The sequence below is a fragment of the Macrobrachium nipponense genome, chromosome 24 (genome assembly GCF_015104395.2).
Source record: "Macrobrachium nipponense isolate FS-2020 chromosome 24, ASM1510439v2, whole genome shotgun sequence".
NCBI lineage: Eukaryota > Metazoa > Arthropoda > Malacostraca > Decapoda > Palaemonidae > Macrobrachium > Macrobrachium nipponense.
The window spans coordinates 64,816,300-64,840,537 of record NC_061091.1 but is presented as its reverse complement, the minus strand read 5'-3'; the positions used below and the strand labels follow the sequence as shown (position 1 = coordinate 64,840,537).

At 38.7% G+C, this 24,238-nt stretch overlaps 1 protein-coding gene across 23 annotated transcripts in view; it reads right to left on the bottom strand.

The window, feature by feature from the left end:
• LOC135205696 (zinc finger and BTB domain-containing protein 7C-like) overlaps positions 1 to 24,238 on the bottom strand; it is a 262,909-nt gene that overhangs the window by 119,852 nt on the left and 118,819 nt on the right. The window contains exon 6 of one of the 23 annotated variants that reach the window (XM_064236640.1): positions 13,478 to 13,988. The exons of 20 other annotated variants lie outside the window; for them this stretch is intronic. In XM_064236640.1, coding sequence (XP_064092710.1) covers positions 13,623 to 13,988 — 366 coding nt within the window. In that variant the 3' untranslated portion in view covers positions 13,478 to 13,622. Of the gene's footprint in view, positions 1 to 13,477; positions 13,989 to 14,801; positions 15,156 to 19,177; positions 20,412 to 24,238 lie in introns of those variants that run through there. 2 more of the 23 variants (XM_064236655.1, XM_064236660.1) reach the window with 2 other exon arrangements.

Genomic DNA, 24,238 nt, shown 5'->3' with positions numbered 1-24,238 from the left:
AGAATGTTGATCTCAGTTGCCACCATGAGCTCCATAAACTCCATAGTCAGACGCACAGAGTCAGTAGTTACAACAGGAGAGAAAACTGGGAAGTACTATTAAAGACTTATGAATTTACTTGGCCAGTGGATTTGGCAAAATGAATGTAAAAAATTTACATGGAATACAGACTGGCAAACATTCATCAAAAACAAATGCTATCAATTAATGAAAAGGCTGCTACTTAGCCAGGTTAACAATACACCATATATTATAGTTCTAAATCTTATTGCAGTGGCAAATGACCCACTAGTGATTAGCTTGCCTATGGATTATGACAAAAATAACCTCATGACTAGAAACATCCCTCTTCATGGAAGAAAAAAAACCACAGTACTTAAAAGAAAAAAAAACACAGTACTTACAGTAATGTGAATATGTATGTATGACTGGGGATTGGTAACTGTACCTTCAAAGGAGAAAGCTAAGAGGTTTGAGAGGAAACTGTGCAACAGCGCCACAGTCCAGGGAGCATTTAAAAAAATAAACACAGTCCAGAGAGCATTAAAAAAAATAAACAGACATATTTGAATATAAAGAAATACTGTAATCTGCTGCTTTTGAAGAGAGGGAGATGCCTAAAAAAAAATATTCTACACTGGGCTAGATAAAATTTTACAAAATCAACTATGTACTATGACAAATTTTTAATCAATTTGTATTTTTCATAGCTAACAAACAGGGACACAAAACAAATTATTAGAAGGCATGGTGACCTATGATCTCTGAATGATCTTTGATATGGCATCACCTCTTGGTCCTCAGATGATGAATTGGAGAGCATAAACAGTAAAACCATGAATGGCTTCCCATTTGTCTACAAGGCTAACCACTAATCTAGGACTCTCATGAAATGCACCAAAATGCTGTAAACTAATGGGCCACTCAGAAGAACAATTGGATTAAGATAGAAAGCAAATCATCTTAGACAAGCATCTTGAGCAACCAGTTTCATCAGATGTGCTAGTCTAACAGCAATGTATGCTTTATTGTTTGTAGGCAATTAAACACTTACATTGCAGGCCCATAAAACACATGCAGTGAACATTTTGAAAAGGACTCCCTGAGAGTAACATGCACATGTTTATAGCAGTAACATGATGTAGAACAGTAAGATATGCTCTGCAAGGCATATTTTCAGTAATTTCATTAAAATCATGAATAATTTACCCTGGCACTTCACATGAACTACATAAGCAGGTCCAAGCAATCCATGTTCATAAAGAAGTCAAACAAACAGGAGTAATGAGGCAAAACAACCAAAACTAATTAATTTGAACTTAAACATGTATGGGAATTTTCTTTGGAATTGCTAACTAAACAATAAGAGCAGGAGCATGCTTATTATAAGCAGAAAGACATGCATATCTGTAAAGGGCAGGCTGCACCTTATCTGTGGGTCTCTTATGACAGAATCAAGGATAGGTACTACAGCCAAGACACTGCTTTATTTCCAATCTGTGGTATGACTATGGCAGCAATCATCTTAAAATATGGGATTTCAAAGTAAGTGCTTTCTCCTTGTTATTCATGAACAGTAATGCCAATGAGATTTATAACACTGCAGGAACAGTACATAACACAGTTACATAATATATACTATATAGCAATACCAAATGACTATTAATGGCTTAAACATATACACTACAATGAAAATCTCCCTTTAAAAACAAACGATGAAAGAAAACTTTGGAAATACAGCATTTTTTATTCAGTGAATGTGTAAGAATTGTGAGATTATTCAATGGAAAAATGAACTCCCTTTACTAGTAGAAAAGTACCATTTAGTTAATTATGTGACTACATATAGTACTGGTAATATATATTGCTATACTGTACAATCTTGTGTGTATAAATGTTTCTTCTCTTTATTTAAGCTAAATCTCTCTAATAATACATGTAATTACAGTATGATACATTTTACTATAGTACAACATGGGCTTAACACATATGTTACAAATTTATTTCCCAATAAAATGAGCAGTAAGGTGTGCTTTTAGATGGTCTTTAAGAATATCACTGCGAGAAGCCCTGTAGGGGCAATAAGGGCAAGCGAAAGGCTTCTCGCCTGTGTGGCGCAACATGTGCCTCCTCAGGTTGGACAAAATAGGAGTGTTGTAGAGACAATGAGAACACTGGTGTATCCTGTAAGATGCTGCGATTGAAATCATATTTTTCAAAAGAGACGAGGTCGTCCTAGTGCCGAAACTCCCAGCATTCTCTGAGGTCTCCACTTCCACCTGCAGGAGGATGCTTCATCTTACTGGTATTGCTCAAAGCTCAAAGATCAGTTCCAAATAAGCATAAACATGACATCAAAGATCAGTTTTAAGAACTAAATAGTAATGGGATTCAGTAAAGTATGAAATGCATTGATTCAAGAGTTAATTTCTCTTAATGAAAATAGTAGTATAGAAATTAATGTGTGTGCTTACTTGAATGTAGTAGAGAGCTTAAGAATATTTACAAAATATACTAGGCCAGAGTATCTTATCATATTCAAAGCATTTGTTAATCACAAAGATAGAATTCAGGAAATATTTAGTACACACACTCTAATATAGTTACAATCACTCTTGAAACAATTTAAAGGTTATAGTCTACAGTACCTGTAATGTAACTGAAACATTAAAATGATGTCAGGCCTAACATATTAAAACTGGAATGTAACTGAATTGAACCTCAATTATAGCGTACAGTATACGTACATACAGTGTTTGGGCCTACTGCATAACTTTATAACAAGATCAGGACAATAACACTATGTATAGTAATAATATAACACCTTGACGTAGTGAAAGGACAATAAATATGTGAGTACTTTACACAAAGAGTGTATTTAATCCACCTTAAGCCCACGAAAGTGTTAAGTTATGACAAACTGTATTTATAATACAAAATTAATAATCTGAATGAAAGAAAAGTTATATTTAGGTACATCCCCATCTTTAAGCCAGTGAAAAGGGATGGAATATTTTATTGTCTGCAAAGTGTGGCTAAAACAAATTAATGTTTTTCATTTAAAATGCTTTCAGATTGATTGACTGATTTTATCAATATAGGTATGTGGCACTACAACTGCCAAGGTTATTGAAACCAACAATATTTCATGATTTTGTGGAAAAAAGAAATATTATAAAGTCTCAGAACCAAAGCACATACGAATCATATATCCCTACGAATATGCATTCAATCAATTGCATGGATATATATTGATAAAGTTTTTGACGAGATGAAAAACAAGATTAATACAAATGTAAAAATAATGGTAATCATGCCAAGAAAAGTTAATATCTCCAACTTTCACTATGGATAAATTTGGTAGAAAATTACTTGCTGTTATTACTGCTTTACCTCTCCTCCTTTAACTAATTCCCCCTATTATCTGCTGTCTAAAAATCTTCAACTGAACTGAACAAAAGGACCTACATGCTCATTATTTCCCTAGGCAGCTTACTGAGTATCTTTCAAGTGGAAATAACCCTATCATGAAGTCTCTTGCCTACCTAATGCTTTATCCTATATTGATTTCGATCTCTTGTCAGGGAACCCCCAAGTCCTTATGATAAGCTAGGCATACATGTTTTGTGACACCTATTATTGGCTTTGCTAGGAGTTACTTGACAAAGCTCCTCCAGCTGTTTTTACTACATCTCTTTTGCTTCAAACTGGACACTGATAAAAACATTTTCCTGGGCTCGACCTGTGTCGCCCAGTGAAATGTTCCTATAGCACTCATTTCTAGGTATAAATAAATGCTAAATATACCAGAGAAAAAAGCCATATGGAATGCCAGAGTTACTACCTCTGGCTCGCTCACCCTCAAAGGGTGTCGGTATAGCATCAGGGGCGATTGGAAGCTACTATCACAGATACTTCACCAAATAGATCTCTCCACTCTCAAAATCCCCCTCTGCAGCGGTGCCGTTACAACGACTACCTTCCGCTCGCAACTACTACTGCCTCTGACAAGAACAGCATTCCTTCTTTAGCTCTCGAAACGTTAACACGTTTGTTTTTGCCTGCAAAGTATTTGTGAATTTTGGAAGTCATCATGTCTTCAGACCTGCAAGAAGCATCTTCATCTAAGTTGAGTATATTACAGTAGGGCCTGATAATTGCGGGGAATAGGGCCCAGAACTCCTCGTGATAACTAAATACCCGTGTTATCCTGGTAACCCCCTCAAAAATTGCTTTAAACTGCCTACTTTAATAAGTAACCCACCCAAGACCACTATTTCAATGTTTATAACTGCCTACTTTAGTTCAAGCACCAAATATGTCTTCAACTATCACCTTAAACTAAATTCAAGACAGTTTCAAAATTATTCTTTCATATCTTCAATTTCCCCTTCATCAGATCAGCAAATAAAAGTATATTACCTAACAATTCCTTTCTATTTTCATGATTTGGCTGCTGCACCAAACTCAAAGTACATAGTATATCTATTTCGTGAATGAACATATTTATGATAAAAAAACATGATTTACTGTAATGATTACAGCACCCAACTATACTATCATTGTATAAACAGGAAAATACAGCAATAAAAATATATTTTTGTCTTTTGTTTACGTTTAGAATCAGCTGATGGACGTTTATTACCGAAAGAGTTATTTTGGAAAACAATTGTTGCTAAAAGAAACTAATTTATTAATGGAATTATTATTATTTTTAACTTTGTACATAATAGTTTATGATATTATGATACAGTAATTCATATTTCATTGAGAGAGAGAGAGAGAGAGAGAGAGAGAGAGAGAGAGAGAGAGAGAAGCTTAGGAGGAGAGTAATTGTTGAATAGCTTGAGAGAGCAGCTTGGGACGAGAGTAACTTGACTAGCTTAGCTCGAGAATAACAATGAAATTTGTATTTTAAATATTTTTATGGTGATAAGAAATGAAACATCGATAGTGATAAGATATTCTCTTGTATACTGTTATAATATGTGATAATCATTGAGTCAACTATAAAAGTTGTATTGAAGCACAGTTTCGTAAATCACAGAAAGAATAAAAATATGGCAACACATTTGTACCTACAAATGTCGGGGACCATCTTGTTCTTTTATTACGATAGATCAGTATTATAGTTTTTTTTCTGTAAGTGATGAGAGAGAGAGAGAGAGAGAGAGAGAGAGAGAGAGAGAGAGAGAGAGAGAGAGAGAGAGAGATTTTGCTATTTACATTCATAGTATTTGAAAATGTGTAAATGAGTTTATCCTAAAAATGCATTTAGTCATGAAAAGAAGAGGAAAACACAGTAATTAGTGAATCTTGCTCTATGATAAAATTCGCGATTTTGTCAATTTTCCGGGATATAGTATTTGGGCTCCAAAAAAAAGTAAGTAAAGTGATTTATGATAGTTTAGAGGATACTTATGTAAAATACAATGTAGTTTGTAGAACGGTGTAACCACTATCACATTATGTAAAAATAGTATGTACGAATGAGACTGTAGGTTTGGTGACGTCATGGTAATCATACTTATTTTTTTCGTGAATGAATATACATTTATGGTAAAAAATACTTACTGTACTGCTTACAGTACCATACTGTAATATTAATGTAATCACATCAAAATAAAGTAATTAGCGCATACTGTATACTTGTAAAGCGTATTTTTGTCTTTTGAAAAATGCATTCCCCAAGGAATTATTCCTTGAAGAGGCATTTTAGTATGAAGATAAGCCAATAATATATAAGATATGCGTTTTATTATGAATATATGACAATAATATATAAGGTAAAAATGGTTTTATTACGTTTACGCTTCGTCGCCAATCGCAAGCAACAATATGATAATCTATGACAATTATTGTTTGTATGACTGCAGTGTTCAGAGAAGTTGATTCAAAACAATAATGAAGTTCGAATTGAAAATTAATGTTTTCCTAAATGTTATTGCTACTATTAACATTTCTGAAAATGTTAAGAATGACAAAGGTTACTGTGAAGTGTAACTCAATGTTTACATTTCTGCTGGCCACTCCACTACAAGTTGATGTCAATGATGTGGAATTATTCCATGAATAGGCTATATAGGTATTATGAAGATATGCCAATAATATATAAGGTGAGAATGGTTTTATTACCTTTATTGTCAGTTAATATCATAATGTGAATCTGTTAATGCATTTGCTGGTTATCGGAACCAGACGAGGCTTAGCCTACCATGGACAAGCCTGTGATGCTGGGATTCATACCAGCGATATAGACTGAGAAGTGGTCCAAGGAAAAATCCGTGATTGCTGATCCGCGAATAAGCGAGGCCCCACTGTATTTGTTGACTTTGAACGCGGTTAGGCAACTATGCATCAAGTATGGTGTTGTTTATAATAAAGCATTGCATGGGAGCCGAGCATATCGCTGTTCCAAAGTCGGCCATTTTGGATGCATTGTAGACCACGTGCTTTGTCTTCTCAACTTTTTATTGCAGTGTATATTTTATGTTGACCTTTTTGCACATCACAGTATACGTTACTGTTGTCGTGAAATTTTACCATTTCGCTCCTGATGGGTTCTGATAGGTTGGTGTATCACGGTTTGAACCATTACATTATTTAGCCTCTTTAGGGGGTTTCCCTCATTTATTATCAGTCCTTCAGGCGCGATTTGGTTCCCTCATGAAAGTACGGTGATAATTTTCATTCCTACGTCATGCGCAAGTATTGTGTTTGAGGCGACCTAGGCTAGCCTAGCGATTCGCCATTTTAGTTTTGGGAGGTAAAGGAAACCCTCATTCATTCGCAGTGCTCAAGCATGTAGTGTATGTGGTATTATTTACTTTATTATATTATAATATTATATTGCTAATTGTATTTTGATGAGGTTTGGAAGTCCTACACGGATATTTACCTACCCTAGCCTACCCGACCAGATCTAGGCTAGGTTTTGGAAGGTAGGCCAGGCGGTTGAGAGTATTTCTCACTACCCATAGTTGGTACTAGCCCTAGCTAACCTGAAAAGACTGATATTTTAGTTTGGAGGGTGATCCTTTACTAAGAGTTCCTCTCTTGTTACGTAATGTAGGTGCTAGGCCTATCTTACCTGACCAGGTCGATATATTCGATTTTGGAGGGCTAGGTTAGGCTCTAGAGTGTCCTCTTTCGTGACGAACTAGTAGGCGCCAATCCTAGGCTACCTGACCAAATCGGGGTATTCGATTTTGGAGGGTTAGGTTAGGCTCTAGAGTGTCCTCTTTCGTGACGAACTAGTAGGCGCCAATCCTAGGCTACCTGACCAGATCAGGGTATCCGATTTTGGAGGGTTAGGCTAGGCTCTAGAGTGTCCTCTTTCGTGACGAACTAGTAGGCGCCAATCCTAGGCTACCTGACCAAATCGGGGTATCCGATTTTGGAGGGTTAGGCTAGGCTCGAAGATGTGCTTGTCTTTATTCGTTGGTACTCCCAATAATTCCTTATCAATACATTTTGTAAAGTATAGCCTTGGCCGTTACCTCCTTTAGGGTGTCAGTTGGCCTGCCGTCTTCTGCCTCTTTAGTAGTAGGCTATTTCACGGCTTCTCGGAGGGTGGTAATCACCTGACCAGTTGCTGTTGCCAGGCGATTACTAGTTTACCTTTCTCCTCCGGGCTCTTCCTTCCGTTTCGAACTCGTTTCGGCGGTGCTTCGTTAGCTCGCTGACCTAGTAATCCTACCGGTGAACAGCAGCTGGAGGGTCGAGCACTGTTCCAGGGGATTAGTCGGAGGAGGTTAAGGATTAGAAGATTATGTAGTCTTTGTTGGTATGTCTCCGGGCCGGTGTGGTCTACCATCACATTCGCCAGGATGTTATACGCCGGAGTTTTTAGCACCACTGTTCCCGCCGTTCTGTGTTCCGTATTTCTCTGGTGTTATCGCTGCTTCCCCACTCCCGTGGGGGCAGAACTAGGCTTAAAGAATGCGTTTCTAATTGACTTGGAATTGCTACTCTACTCTGGTGCGATCAGACTCAGGCTTAGGTTTTACCTTGTTTCCCTGTTCTGCACATATCAGGCCAACTCTGCCGGTCATAGCTATTGCGATAACAAGATTATGGTTTCCGGAGCAGGCGGAGACATTCAGAGCTTTAATGTTAATTATGTAGTCTCTGTTGGTATGTCTCCGGGCCTGTGTTTATTCTGGTGAGGTGTGGTCTACCATCACATTTGCCAGGATGTTATACACCGGAGTTCTTAGTACCGCTGTTTCTGCCGCTCTGTTTTCTGTATTTCTCTGGAGTTATCGCTGCTTCCCCACTCCGGTGGGGGCGGAACTAGGCTTAGAGAATGCGTTTCCAATTGACTTGGAATTGCTACTCTACTCCGGAGCGATCAGACTCAGGCTTAGGTTTTACCTTGTTTCCCTGTTCTGCTCGTATCAGGCCAACTCCGCCGGTCATAGCTATTGAGATAACGAGATCATGGATTCCGGAGCAGGCGGAGACATTCAGAGCTTTAATTTTAAGAAAAATTTTATTTAATAGTTGATGTTTACCTTTAGCTGGTTTTAGTAGAACTAGTCTAAGTGTACACATACTGCCGGAATTAACTCCGGCGGAACTATTTTGACAATACTCATATATCAATTCCAACTTACAGATGGTACGCTGTCTGGAGTTGGGGTGCGCAGCTGTTCTCCAGCAACCAGGTGGGCAAGAGGTCTGCCGATCTCATGCCAGCTGTGCGGTGCAGGTTGACGACCTCTTAGTCTGGCATCCAGACAGCTGCGAAGTGTGTTACGCTTTGGTGGGGAACGTGACTAATGAGTCGGTAGGTACCATCCTCACCTCAGTAATGTTTTGATTTTTAGGTTATAGTTCCGCCACTGGAGGATCTGATTTCGTCCTCTCTTACAGACCCCTCTGGCGCTCAAGGCCTCCTCGTTGTCGAACCTTAAGGTCTGGGTGGGGGGTTATGGGAGGAACGTTGCCGCTGGATGCCCCTACGTGCTTTCGGAGGAGATGTGTTCTCTCCTTTATCCAAACCCAAGGACGTCGGCAGCAGTAGCTAGGGAAGTGGCGGCCCCTATCATCGAGAGGATCCGTCTGGAAACCTAGGCCCCTCTGGAAGACCAAGAGGGCTTGTGCGAGGAGGTGGCAGCCATCAGTCTGCATCGCGAGCCAATGACCGTCGACTCACAGGAAGAAGGTAGGGAGGTAAGTGAGGCAGGTGGCTTTAGATCTAAAACACTTGCCTTTAGCCCAACTCCTTCTTCCTCTTCCTTTCAGGGCTTCTCGAAGTCCATGATCCTTGGGGATAGGTCTGGTTCTGTGATCCCCCTGGTGAAAACCCTGAAAAAGAAGTCCCTGCCGAAGGCTGCCAGACCAGCTAAGCCTTCTCCGGCGGGCTCCGCCAGGTCGTCATTGGCCCCCAAGCCTTTGGCTTCCTCGGAAAAAGCTACTCCCCCACCTAAGGTGTCGAGAGCTAAGGGTTCTAAACCCAGACCGACGGAGTCCGGCTTCGACCCTGATGCCTTTGCTAATCTTCTCATGGAGAAGATGGGCAGTATTGTAGACTTGAGATTTCAATCGATGTCCTCTCAGCTCGCCTCGGGTTTAGAGACATCAGGGCAGTCCATCCTGTCTCTGGCTCAGAGACTACAGACTCAGGAGAGCTTGCTGGCCAGACTTATCCAGTCCGGAGGCACACAGCAGTCCTTTATTGTGCCGGATGCATCTAACCTCCCACCATTCGAGGACAACAACCCATGGCGGTTGGCGCTGCATGCTCCCTTTTTGGATGGCATGCTGACAATTGAAGGCTGCAGAACCCGTCCCATGGAAGATTATGAGTTCTTCCCGGCGGACCTCCAATTTCCCTTCCCAGGCTACACTCGGTTAGCCGAGGAAGCGTTTGTCAGGGTAGACAGGGTCCCAAAGGAGACTGTGATCTATCCTAGGGATCAGGCACTGTTGGCATGGGTCTGCACCCTTTCGGAATGGGATTGCATCTGACCCCATGCACATCTAAGATCGCGGAGTTAACTCTGCAGGCCGGAATGGAGGAGAAGCCAATGCCTCAGCTTCGAGAGACAGAGCCTACCTCTCTGCTCTTTCCCGGAAATTTGGAGTGCTGGGTGGGCACTCCGGAAACGTTCACAGTGGGCAAACTCGATCCGGAGTGTGCTTCCACACAGTTTAGTGAACGGTTACCCAGAATTCCGGATGCCATGGTAAAGGCAGAGTTTGAGGCAAAGTGTAGACTGAGTAGGTCGATCAACTCGGTTACTACTTCAGAGTTGACGGCCTCTGTCTACGCTGAGGAACCTCTATTCCGGGTCCTAAGAAAGTCGCTGCTGCAAACTTTCCAATGTAACATGTATGACTTTGTGGTTGCTAGGCAGAACTGCAGGAAGCATGTCCTTGCCAATGCTTCCATCAGACATGAGCCTAATAAGCTTATTAAGGCATCGATCTGGGGACCCAACCTCTTTCCTGATGATGTGGTTAACAGCGTCATCACTGAGGCGGCTAGGGCTAACCAGAACCTTCGTGTCCGCTGGGGCCTTCCCTCCAAAAGGAAGTTTGAGACCTCCAGACCGCAAGCCAAGGGTAGGAAGAGGGCCAGGAAGTATCAGCCCTTCCAGACCTCTCAGACACAGACAGTGGTGCAAGCAGTTCCCGTCTCCCAGCTTGGTCAACCTTCGACCTCTAAGGCACGACCACAACAACAATTTGTTCTGCTACAGAGTCAGCCAACTCAACAGTCCTCGAGTTCGGCTACTTTCGTGACGTCCCCAGCCTTCAATGCTTCGTTTGAAGTGCAAGGGGCGTTTCGAGGCTATAACAGGCACCCAAGGGGTAGCAGAGCAAGAGGAGCTTACCGGCACAGAGCTGGTTCTCGAGCCCTCTCTCCAGAGGCAGAGGTTTCAGAGGAAGTAAGACCTCATCCAGTCAATGAGCCTCTCCAGGTAGGCAGGAGACTGTACCTCTTCTGGGACCATTGGACCTTCAGTACTTGGGCCCACAGTACCGTATCAAAAGGTCTGGGGTGGAGATGGATAAAATGGCCTCCTCCACCAGTCAGCTTTCACCAAATTCCAACGACAGACCTTCTAGACTATGCCAAAGACCTTCTTCAAAAGAAGGTAATAAAGAAAGTCAGTCACCTGAAATTTCAAGGACGTTTGTTCAGTGTACCAAAGGACTTGGACAAACGAAGAGTGATTCTGGACTTGTCCCGTCTCAACTCATACATTCAATGCAACAAGTTCCGCATGCTAACCGTCTCGTAGGTGCGGACATTACTTCCCATGGGGTCGTCACCACCTCTATCGATCTTACAGATGCTTACTATCATGTCCCGATAGCAAGAAACTTCTCTCCCTACCTAGGCTTCAAACTAGGAAAACAGGCTTACTCATTCAGAGTCATGCCATTCGGGGTCAATATAGTGCCCAGAATATTCACCAAGCTAGGAGAGACAGAAGTGCAGGAACTAAGAGCTCAGGGGGTGATGCTAGTAGCTTATCTAGACAACTGGCTCATTTGGGCAACCAACGACAAGGTATGTCGCAAGGCAACAGCCAAAGTAATAAAATTTCTAGAGTATCTGGGATTCCAGATAAACAAGAAAAAGTCCCGTCTCATTCCAGCGTCTCGCTTTCAATGGTTGGGAATTCAATGGGACCTAACCACACACAAACTATCTCTTCTTGGCAGAGGCAGAAGTAGTTGCGAGCGAAAGGTAGCCGTTGCAACGGCACCTCTGCAGAGGGGGATTTTGAGAGAGGAGAGATCTATTTGGTGAAGTATCTGTGATAGTGGCTTCCACTCGCCCCTGAAGCTATACCGACACCCTTTGAGGGTGAGCGAGCCAGAGGTAGTAACTCTGCCATTCCATATGGCTTTTTTCTCTGGTATATTTAGCATTTATTTATACCTAGAAATGAGTGCTATAGGAACATTTCACTGGGCGACACAGGTCGAGCCCAGAAATAGATTTTTCCTTTGTCAAAATCCCTTAAGTCTTCTGGTCAGTCATAACCTAACTTCAGAAATGCAATATACATCCTGGCAGACTACATCTATCCTTGCCTCTATAGTGAATAGAGTATTATGTGTATTGTTTTGTCTGGATATGCATACAGCACATAAAATAAAATACTGTTTCAACCAATTTTAACCTGAGGGTCTATCTCAATATAGTAGCACTGTAGTAATTACTGCATTATTACTACAGGCAGTTCCCAGTTATTGGCGGACTCTGTTAATGGGGATCCGTTTTTATGGCGCTAGTCTAATGCCATAAAGTCAGCAATTTATGGCACCATAATGCTCCATGTTCTGGTTATCGGTGCCTTATATATAATAGAGTTATGGCGCCATTGACCAGTTATCAGCCCCATAAATTGCTGAGTCAGTTATGGAGATTTTCGCTTATCAGTACCCCACCGAGAATGGAAACCACCCTCCCACCAATAACCCGGGACTGCCTGCATTAGACAGTCATCCCAGTTAATAGTGATCCAGTTTTACAGGATTTTGGCACTGATAGGCACCGATCCCCACTTATCGGCACCAATCTCCACTTAGTAGCACCTATCCCCACTTATTGGCACTGATCCCCACTTAACACTGTCACCAATCACTAGGCGCCAATAATGTATTATTGTGATGATGATAATGATATAATATCTTCTTTACATCGTTAGTGACTGACCTACCAAGGTAATCCGCCCTGATTCAAGTACACCATCAATGATAACCCAAACAGGTGATCAGTATACTAATGACAGATTATTGCTTTAAAACATTGCTACACAAATTGCAAGCGATATTTTGTCTTATCTTTTTAGTTTAAGACATTAACATGAGCATTAGTTGGCCAAATGAATAAAAATATGAAAATCTAAGAGGCTTCGTTTCTTCTCTTTAAATTTCACAATATCCATCGCAGCCTGACACACACACAACCCTTATGAAACTCAATTTGAATTATGCCAATATCAAGTTAAAACAACTTTGAATTTACGCACACATCTCATGTACAAATATGGCAATGATGTTTCCTGTCCGTCATATTCTACAATACTACAACTATCCGTGTACGTACACTACTGATGAAACAATAAAACTGAAAAATAAAGTTAATTTTCTTTTCCTCTCTCCTTTTATGGATCTTGTAAACTTCCAACTCACAGGCTAAAAAGACCCTTTATCCCAATATTTACTAAAAATGATAAATAAATATTGGTTTATGTTCAAATACTTTTATTAGCTGATGTGGTCACAGTTGTGAAATGTCATATGTAATACCATTTTGAATAATTTCACTTGCGAATCAAAATCTGTCCTAAAAGAGTGTATAGTTCAATATATATCTATACAATATTCAAATAATTTTTTTTCATGCCCATATTACATACAATGAAATTATTACAGGAAAATTTATTTGTATTTCAAAATTAAGATATAATTGCAACAACATTTTACATATACTATACATATTTATAAAAACAAAGCACAAAAAATATGATACAGACTACAAAACAGTGTAGTATATATTATTACAAAACTAAGGGCTTGCTAAACTGATTATATATTACAGTGCCTCTCACTCTTTTGTATTTTTAGGGAGACATCACTTTCAGGTCTGTCTGTCAATTAGCCAAATGCTTTCCCCTCATATGTATTCGAATATGTCCATTCAAATTTGTTTTCTGTGAGGCTTTGTATGGACAGTATGGGCATGCATGGGGTCTTGTATCTGTGTGGGCATTAATATGGTCCTTGAGAAAATCTTTCCGAGATGCCCTATAAGGGCAATATGGACATGCAAACGGCTTCTCGCCTGTGTGCCGTAAAATGTGCCTCCGCAAGTTGGATAAAATGGAAGTCTTGTAGGAACAATGTTGGCACTGGTGGGTCTTGTGGGATGATGGCATTGAACTGGCATTTCCCTCAAAGGAAGATGATGGCGTCCTTCCACTGAAAGTCCAGAGATTCTTTGAGGTTCCCCATTCCACCTGCAGGAGGATGCTTCGTCTTACTGGTCATGTTCAAGATCATACATCAATTCCAAACAAACAAAACATAATCCCAAATAAAAAAGGGCGAAGTTTACAAATGAGAAATATGGATTTGAGGACAGAAATTTCTTTTCCGAAACTGCATATCTTGGCCATTTGTAATGTAATGGATGATACAGTTATTGTATATGTGATCTAGCATAGCAGCTATCAACAAAGTTTAGGAAAACCAACATCTCTGAACCAGATTCACAAATTACTGACCACTAAAAGTATTAAAAACCACTTGCTTTGATATACAATTTACCCAATGCCCTGTCATAATAACCTGTGGGACTAATATATTTTGAAACTCCTTTAGTAGGAGACAAGTTGCCAACTATATGTGACTTATGACTGCAAGAAATAATGACAGCAAAGCAAAACCTCTTCCAAATGTACGTACTTAATTGTACAATATCCCAGCCACATTCAGTGGCACATCCTGTTCATAACACTAACTGGCTTCGGTCACAGATGATATTTTGCATAGCTGAATGGTTGCAATGAGAAAATTCTTAGTATTGTATAATATACTAGACTGCATTACAATTCAGGAAGTTCTCCTGAACATATTTTTGATGAGCTCCTAGAAACAAAGTGGACTGAAATCAAGGCTAACCATCCCAGAATCCATGAGTGGAAATCAAAGGACAAGAATCTATTGAACATTCTATTCTACTGCTAGAGAAAGCTACAGAGTCCCTAAGGTCTCAGTGAAAAACGTAAAAAATTTCTTGGAATTATACTCCCCTTGTTATAGAGCCTGCTGTTCTCCTCTTGAAATTATTTCATATGTTTGAGCAGAATGTGGGTCCTCAGGCTAGATTGCTGTTTTGACCTATGAGGGCAATGGGGACAAGCAAATGGCCTTTCTCCTGTGTGAGTGCGTACATGGGCATCAATATGGACTTTCTGAGAAGATTTATAGGGGCAATGTGGACATGTATAAGGCTTCTCCCCGGTGTGCGTCAACATATGACGCTTCAGATTCTGGGAAAAGGGAGTGCTGTAGACACAGTATGGACACTGGCTGGATTTCAAGTTTGGTCTCAGGCTTCCCATATTTTCTTCGCAAGGTCTCCTCCAACCATCAGGTCTTTGTTCCTTAGATCTCTGCTCAACCTGCCGGGGAGGCCACGTTTTATTCAAATTGAAAATTGTCGAAAAGCAGCATACTTAGATCGAACTAATCTAAACAAACAACAATGGGTTAATGACTAAACTAAAAAAGAATACGCTTAACTCCTTGATTGTCACTGCCTATACTGGTGATGCTATGCAGGTATAATGGAACCCTAACTAGAAATTACCTAGATCTATGACCAGAAGGGTATTATGAATTATATCATCACTATAAACACTGAGTCTGAAATAATAAACTTTTGCATACAGTTTATTCAAGCATTTCATATATTTACTCTTAATAGTTCTTTGCATGTAAAAAAAAACCTACTACTGCATCCTCAACTTATAGCACCACTGACTTACAGCAATTCTATCTTATGGCGCCAGCATTTTACAGCATCGTAACTTGATGTTGTATCAAGTTACCTCACTGTATATACTGTTGAAAGTGCTAATGGCAAGAATAGGCATCAAATTAACAGCAATGACAGTGCTGTATCTTGATGCAACATCAAGTTATGGTGCCATAACTCAAGTTATGACACCGATAATGGCGGAAAACAGACTTACGGTGGAAATCAACTTAGCCCCTGCTGTAAGTCGAGGACGCACTGTACGTACAGTTCATGAAAGGAGTTTTTAGTGTTAAGCGAATCACTCTTGTTAAATAACTACTGCACTGAGGACGTATAAAAAGCTCCTTGAACAATGGAAAGAAAGAACTCTTGTGGATACAGTGTTCACCCCGAATTCATTGGGGGGACGGGTACCAGAACCCCCACAAATAGCTAGAAACCACAAATAGTTGAAACCCCTATAATAAAAATGCTTAAAACTGCCTTTATATTTTGTTATTTAAAACTCAATAAAAACACACTAAAATGTTTATACCTGGTTTTTTAAATAGTTTTATCACAAAAAGTGCATTATGATATATATATAAAAAACAGAAATTTGTGGATACTTCTCATAGAAAAATACAGCAAATAGGTGAATTTTCCGTGAATAAGGGGGTATATGTTCCAGAGAGAAATCCGCAAATACATGAGTCCACGAATGTGTGTTTCTCACTGTAATGCTCTGAAGGCAGTCCCCAGTGGTCAGTAGACTCTGTTAATGACGATCCGGTTTTATAGCGCTTGTCTAGAGTAAAATTGGCGATTTATAGCACCATGACGGGCCAAGTTTCAGTTATTGATGCCATAAGGTGCCGATAATAGTTATGGCGCCACAGCATACCTAACAGAGGCGCCATTCGCCAAAACTTGGAGCCATAAGTGCCATAAACCACAGAATTTCAGTTAATGGTGGTTTTCGCTCATGAGCACCCTACCGAGAACGGAACCCCTGCTGATAACCGCAGACTGCCCATACTCGAAATCTGCATAGCAACGACCGAGTGCATCTTCTCGTAAATGTTATTATCACTATATCATATAACAAAAGTTATATCAAGCATGACATAAAATGCGTAATGAAACGTCAGAAAATTATGTCAATATGGACTAAACAGACTGTCATGTCATGTGTACAAATTTCCCTTAGTTTTCAAAAAAAGAAAGAAAAACTTATTCAAAATGATCAGGCATAAAATTCATTCAAGACCAAAGCTTAATAATGACCTATTAATTTTCACAAAAAGTTAACCCCTGAAATCAACATGGTCGAACAATGGGACACCTCTTAACCCATGATATAGCTGCTTTGTGGTCATCATTTCAGAGTACATACTACCATACACTAATATATAATCCCCAAATAAATCATTCCATGTCCCAACATTAATACAAGAAAGAATTTATGGGTCTTGCATATTTTTTTAAAAACTCACTTTTTTGCCAATAATAGCATATTCCAATTATTATCCTTAGTTTTCTTCATAAAACCAGAACTCTATTGCAAAATTGGCATAACCAATATTTAGAATTTTGATGGTCTTGATGGATGGACACCATCAAATGAGTAGCAATACTAACAGGTTTTGGGTGGTGGACCAATTCACTTAAGGTGAGCATCAATGTTATGAGGCAGCGATTTGAAGGAATCAGACGGGAAAGAGGTTCCATTACTTCTATAGCCCATAAATTTATAATGGCAACTTTTAGACTGGCCAAGATCAAGGACGCAGGCAGCTCGTGAGTTAGAGTTAGTTGTGATGATCTCAGTAAATTTACGTAAATATTTTATAACAAATATACTCGGAATTTCTTACTGATTTTAGTTCTTATCTGTTTTGATACTGTATAAACTGTAATTATAATTTTACAAAATAAAATAAAATTATTCACTAGAAAAAACAGGTATAACTTGGTAAAATATACGATTGTCTTGAAAAAGAGGTCCTACAAGGGGTTGTTATGTCATTTTCAAGTCTCGTAGAAGGTAAGGAAAATTGTTACATTTTTTGTCTTACACCGTGTGCATTTGCTTAATTTTTGGAAACCGTGTGCATTTGCATAATTTTTGGTCTTACACCATGTGCATTTGCATATCTCCCTCTTTCCGCTGATGTGTTTTTTCTTAAATTGGCTGACCTCAAAGTTTATCCAGCCTGGGGTGCTGCATACGTATTGATTTTTTAGCCTGGCTTTTAAGGGTTAAATAAGACAGTTGAGGAAAGAATGAATGGCATTTTTTCATACAGGCTCTATGTACTATATAATGGATACATAAAGATGAAATTTTATGTTCATCCCTTTCAAAAAGGAATTGTTATATATATAATAGAGTAATGTCTTTCACTTTTTTTAAAGGGAATGTTTATAAAATCAAAAAGTTTTAAGGCTTGGGTACAGTCTAAATTTCTTTGTGTGAAGGGTTTAACATCTTGATAACCATCAGCAAATAGATGAGGGTTTTCCCTATTGACTTTTACTTAATAATGAGAAAGTCTTTGTCAGCATACCTCCCTTGACATTCAGCTGTTACACTAGGTCAGCTATTAAAAACAGGTCTCAGGAACCTCCAATTCTGCACTTCTTTTTACAGTGGCTTCCTCCAGCAAAGATCTCATGGTTCTTGATGGATTTATCTCAAAATTTGTATTTTTCATAGCTAACAACCTGAGGTCTTAACGATAGGATAAGCTCCCAGCACTAGCTGGAGACTGGTAAAAAAAAAATCAACGATTGTAAATTATCCTGATGCACCTAGCCCTGTCTTCACTCTAGATGAACTCGGTGAGTCATTCCAGTATGAATGACCATCTATTTGGCCTGTCTTGGCATCACAATGTTTTCTCAAGATCTATTACTCTGCAAGATAACGTCTCATGCAGTTACCTCCTTATAAAGGCAGCTTCTTTTATTGAATTCAACCAAGAATCCAGAATGACAACTATCAGTTTGACCATTTTTTCTCAGTCTCTCCACCACCATCATTTCCTATCTTTCCATAGCATGCTCCAACTACATATTTTATTACCCCATCTTCTGTTCTATCCAAGATGCACTTCCAATGAAAACATGCTGTGCCAACATAGTACTAGGTAGTATAACTAACTTACCAACCTCCCATTTTATACATGACGCAGCAAATATCTCAAATTCCAAGTTCAGCTAAACTAACCTGATTAAGGCTCTAAAGCATTATACTAACATTATAACCCTTACTAATTAACTAAAGGTTATGAAGCCGTATCTCGAGAACATGAAATACTTCTACACCCGATGAACTTCCAGAACAAGCAACTGCAAAACAAATAAGAATCAAGAGGACATGAAAGGTGATTTAGGCCTCCATGTTTCCCTCTAATGATGCGTGGCAATCACTCATCATGTACGTATCTGCGAAGTGATTGAGTTTTTGGGTAGCTTGATGGTAGATAGAAATGAATGATTCCTTCTGTTTCAAGCAAAAATATTTTCTTCTACATATGCTATGATACACTTTTAGCTTACAGTCTCTTTCAGAGACTTGTCAGCTAGTGTATTACATCCTTTACATCCCAAAAAATTTGCAGTAACTTTCCATAACTCTATGCTATATAATCACCATTGGTTCATTGAAAAAAAAGTGACTTCAGTGTACAAGTATTTTTATTAACAAACCTAGGACTTGAACAAAAAATACATTTCAGCATAAGTGAAACCACAACACTTGAACAGCATTTATGATGTACATTTACAAAAGTGGCCCTTTCAGAAGAGACTTGTTTACAAGTGTTGCTCTCCGCAAAGTACTTATCAAAATTGGACAAATCAGCACCTCAGAAATACATCCAAATGACAATCTTCAGCTACTTCGGTTTTCACAGCTGGAAAATCAGTACTATACTGCACATAAGAATCCTGCAATAATATCCTGGATACCTGATTTCATGACACAATTTTTCTTCTATCAGGCAGTTTGGGTAAAGTAAATAGTTCTAGTTCCATAAACTGACAAGGGTAGCATCCAGTAGGTGGTGCATATTTTTGAATTCAATTCATAGTGGATCATGGTTATTCCCTATATAGTATATCTGTCAAGAACATAACCTTATCTTGTGAATCCTTGGCAATCAGTGTGTTGTATTAATCATCCTTTACGGTCACCCCCTAATTTGTATACATACTAGTATTTATTATTCATTACTATACCACTAAACTATATTCATGTTAATTATTTCCAAAAAATACAGACAGGTACTTTGTATTTTTTATTCTCAAAATATTTTGCTTTAACTAAAAGAATTCATTAAGAGTAACATGTCCAGCTATAGTTTTCAGAGGCTGGGCTCTGACTTATGGTTTTGCTTGATGTCCCCCTTCCCCAATCCACGGTTACACGATTCTAATGCAGTTGCTTCTGTGCTTCAAAAACTTATGACTGCAACTGGGATGATTGTTGTACTTGAAGGTCTACTGTTCTTAAAAAGTGTATCCCACCAAATAAAAACTATCCTATATTAACATTCTTATGAGTGGTATCCTTAAATCACATTTTGTGACTCATCATGTGCTTTTTTAAATGAGTAGATGTCCTGAAATGTAAAGGACACAAAGAGCAACCATATGGCTTCTCTCCTGTATGAGTCCGTATGTGGCCGTCAACGTGAACTTTCTGGGAAGATCTATAAGGGCAGAAAGGGCAAGTGAAAGGTTTTTCGCCTGTGTGTTTCAAAATATGACGCTTCAGGTTTGGTAAAAGGGGACTCCCATATGAACAGTAGGGGCACTGGTGGATTTTGTATGATGAATCTTGGTTTCCAACATTGCCAAAGGACACTCTTCTTCCTCTGCCGCTCCTCGAAATGTTTGTCACGTCTTCCACCTGCAGAGTAGGCAGGGTTTTACTTTACAGTGAAAATGAAAGGAAAATACTTTCATACTCTTATCTAATTAATGTAAATCAAAGCTTCAGTTCCCCTTAAAAACATAGTATACTACTCCATTTTAAGTAAAAGCCCAAGTAAAGTGGCTGTTTCCATTCATCTCTGAACAAATTCAAACTATGCTGCACAATCCTACCACTAAAATAATATTATCATGTTAAAATTATCATTCATTATCATTGTTAAAACCTATGATATGAAATATTATCACTGTAATTTTTAGATAGATGCCAGCACTTTGAATATTGTTATCAGTGGTATTAGGGCAACGAATGATGCTTTAAACCTCATCTTCACAATAACTAATTCACCAAGTGATTGCCTGCCTAACTTGTGCAGAGAATTTCTAAAAGCAAATTACTTATTGTAAGCAAGTGTTACCAGCATTCATGAACCTAACAAAATGAAGACACTTCCATGCCAAGTGGAGTTCTTTCATCCCATTCCCAAAGAACGATTGAAGAGTTCCAGTTGTTTTAAAGCATAGAAAATCTTGCATCTCTGATTTGGTATTGCATACTGGTGTTGCAACCATCAAGTTCACTGACAGTGAAGGTGTCTTGCTTATTAATTTGTAGTAATAAGTAAGCAAAATTGAATGGACAAAATTTTCTTGCTTAACAACATGCTACAACCCCCATTTAGTGTGTTTCATCACAAACCCACTAGTAATCATATGAATGCCTTACAACTACTATTACACATATTTCTTCCCAAAACCCTTAAGCCCATCAGATTTCTATGCACAGAGAAAATGTCAGTTCTCTAATGTGTAGGCGCCCAAGCATTTGTATATGCATCCATCTCACTTTTTTTGAGAACCTCAGTATAGCCCACATGAATGTTCACTGCTCTAAGAATGTGACAGAGCATTTCAATTGCTTTCATCCTTTTCATTAAGCAACCTCAGTATCATTACCCTTATCTGATTCTTTTTCTTTTATACTGTATTGTTCAAAAACTTCTCTTTTAAGGGCAATGTACAAAGACTGTTTGAAGAGGGAGGCTTATTATGATGTAATATTATGAGGTAGATTGACCAAACGACTGAGAGAAACATCTAGCTCGTATCGATAGTTCACAGGGAGGTCACCCTCACTAGTGATTTACGTCTGGAAACTATTGTAGTATGCACTATATACGTGCAGTAATCTTGCGTCCATGACTTTTGATGTTTGGTGCAAGTTAAATAATCAATCACTCTGGTATACAGGCAGTCCCCAGTTATCGGTAGGGGTTCCATTCCAACAGCTTGATTGATTGTTTGTTTGTATGGTATTTTTACGTTGCATGGTACCAGTGGTTATTCAGCAACGGGACCAAAGGCTTTCCGTGACTTCTGAACCACGTCGAGAGTGAACTTCTATCACCAGAAATACACATCTCTCACTCCTCAATGGAACGGCCGAGAATCGAACCCGCGACCACCGAGGTGGGATGCAAACACCATAACAACCATGCCACCGAGGCGCTTGATGATAAGCAAAAAACGTTGATAACTGAAATCGGCGACTTATGGCATTTATGGCCAAGATAACTGGATTTTGGTGCCAATAACTGGTTAATGAGGCCTCTGTTAGGTATGTATTTGCGCCGGTTATGGCCATAAAACCAGATCGCTGATAACCGGGGACCGCCTGCAGTAGCATTCTACATACCAGGTATGACGGCCTCACATCTATGCTAAGTTTGGCTCCACATTATTGTTTTACATTTTTATTATCCAAGCTCTACATTGTATGATCACTTTTTCCCAGTTATCCTTCTGTTTTGTGCAAAATTTTTCTGTTAGTATTTTGTTGTGATAAAGATACATAGAATTTTCCAGGATCTGAACTTATTGAATTTAGGTAAAAAGTGGGACTTTACATCAAGTTCTCAATCTGTGTTTTTCTGAGTAAATTGCATCTCAATTAACATAACGAAATTTTTTTTATTATTAATTTGTATTTTTCACAGCTAACAAACCTATGCCTAAACATTAGGATAAATTTTCTAGTGCCACCTGGAAACGGGTAAATACCATAAAACTGTAGAACAAGGTATAGGTGGCAAAAAGATTCAGCCACTTGGGTGAGATAGGAGTCAACAGCTGACCTACCTTCACCAGAGAATGCCATGACGCATTCAGTTTCTTCTTTTCGCGGGCTTTGGTTTCAAGCATGTGGCATAACAGTTTCCTCAATAAACCACTAATGTTTATTAAGAGCTTCCAAATTCCTTATCTTTATTTTTCTGAATTTGCACTAGGTCAGAGAATCCCAAGATGTTTGAGCTGGTCTACCTAGTGAGATTCATCCAGAGCTGATAATTTCTGTCCTCATACAACACTTAAGTAACATCATTATGTTACTGGACTTGAAAGATCTATTCTGCACACATACAATGCACATAACTACTTAGGCATATGTATTTAACCCTTTAACGCCGATTGGACGTATTAAACGTCGATATAAATTGTCTGTAGGTGCCGATTGGACGTATGGTACGTCCATATAAAGGTTTTTTAAAAATTCGCGGAAAAATACTTATAGGCCTACCAGGCGAAAACTTTTGAATCACGCGCCTTGGGGGATGCTGGGAGCTCACGGATCAAGGCGTTGTTTTGTTTACAATCGTTAACCAGGCGAGCAAGCGCGAATTTCTTTCTTCTCGCACTAAAAAACATCAGCGACACATCTCAGAAATTATTATGTACTATATATGAAAATGTGCGCAATTTAATGTAGAATACAACTAAAAACAACTCATGGTTGTAGCTTTTATCAGTTTTGAAATATTTTTATATAAATAACGATAAGTGCCAAATTTCAACTTTCGGTCAACTTTGACTCTACCGAAATGGTCGAAAAACGCAATGTATGCTAAAACTCTTATATTCTAGTAATATTCAATCATTTACCTTCATTTTGCAACAAATTGGAAGTCTCTAGCACAATATTTCAATTTATGGTGAATTTATAAAAAAAAACATTTTCCTTACGTCCGCGCGGTAACTCTTCCGAAAAAATCATAAATTTTTTCGTCCGATTGTTGTAATGTTTGCACCATTTTAAATTAGCCGTTATATAAAGTTTTATATATGGAAATGTGCGCAATTTCATGTAGAATACAGCTAAAAACAATCCATGGTTGTAGCTTTTTTCAGTTTTGAAATATTTTCATATAAATAACGATAAGTGCCAAAATATCAACCTTCGGTCAACTTTGACTCGACCGAAATGGTCGAAAAACGGAATTGTAAGCTAAAACTCTTACATTCTATTAATATTAAATCATTTACCTTCATTTTGCAACAAATTGGAAGTCTCTAGCACAATATTTCGATTTATGGTGAATTTATGGAAAAAAAAAAAAAAAATTTCCTTACGTCCGCGCGGTAACTCTTCCGAAAAAATTCAGACATTTTTTCGTCCGATTGTTGTAATGTTTTCACCATTTTAAATTAGCCGTTACATAAAGTTTTATATATGAAAATGTGCGCAATTTTATGTAGAATACAACTAAAAACAACCCATGGTTGTTGCTTTTATCAATTTTGAAATATTTGCATATAAATAACGATGAGTGCCAAAATTTCAACATTCGGTCAACTTTGACTCGACCGAAATGTAAAAAAACGCAATTGTAAGCTAAAACTATTACATTACAGTAATATTCAATCATTTACCTCTTTTGCAACAAATTGGAAGTCTCAGGCACAATATTTCGATTTATGGTGAATTTATGAAATAAACTTTTTCCTTACGTCCGCGCGGTAACTCTT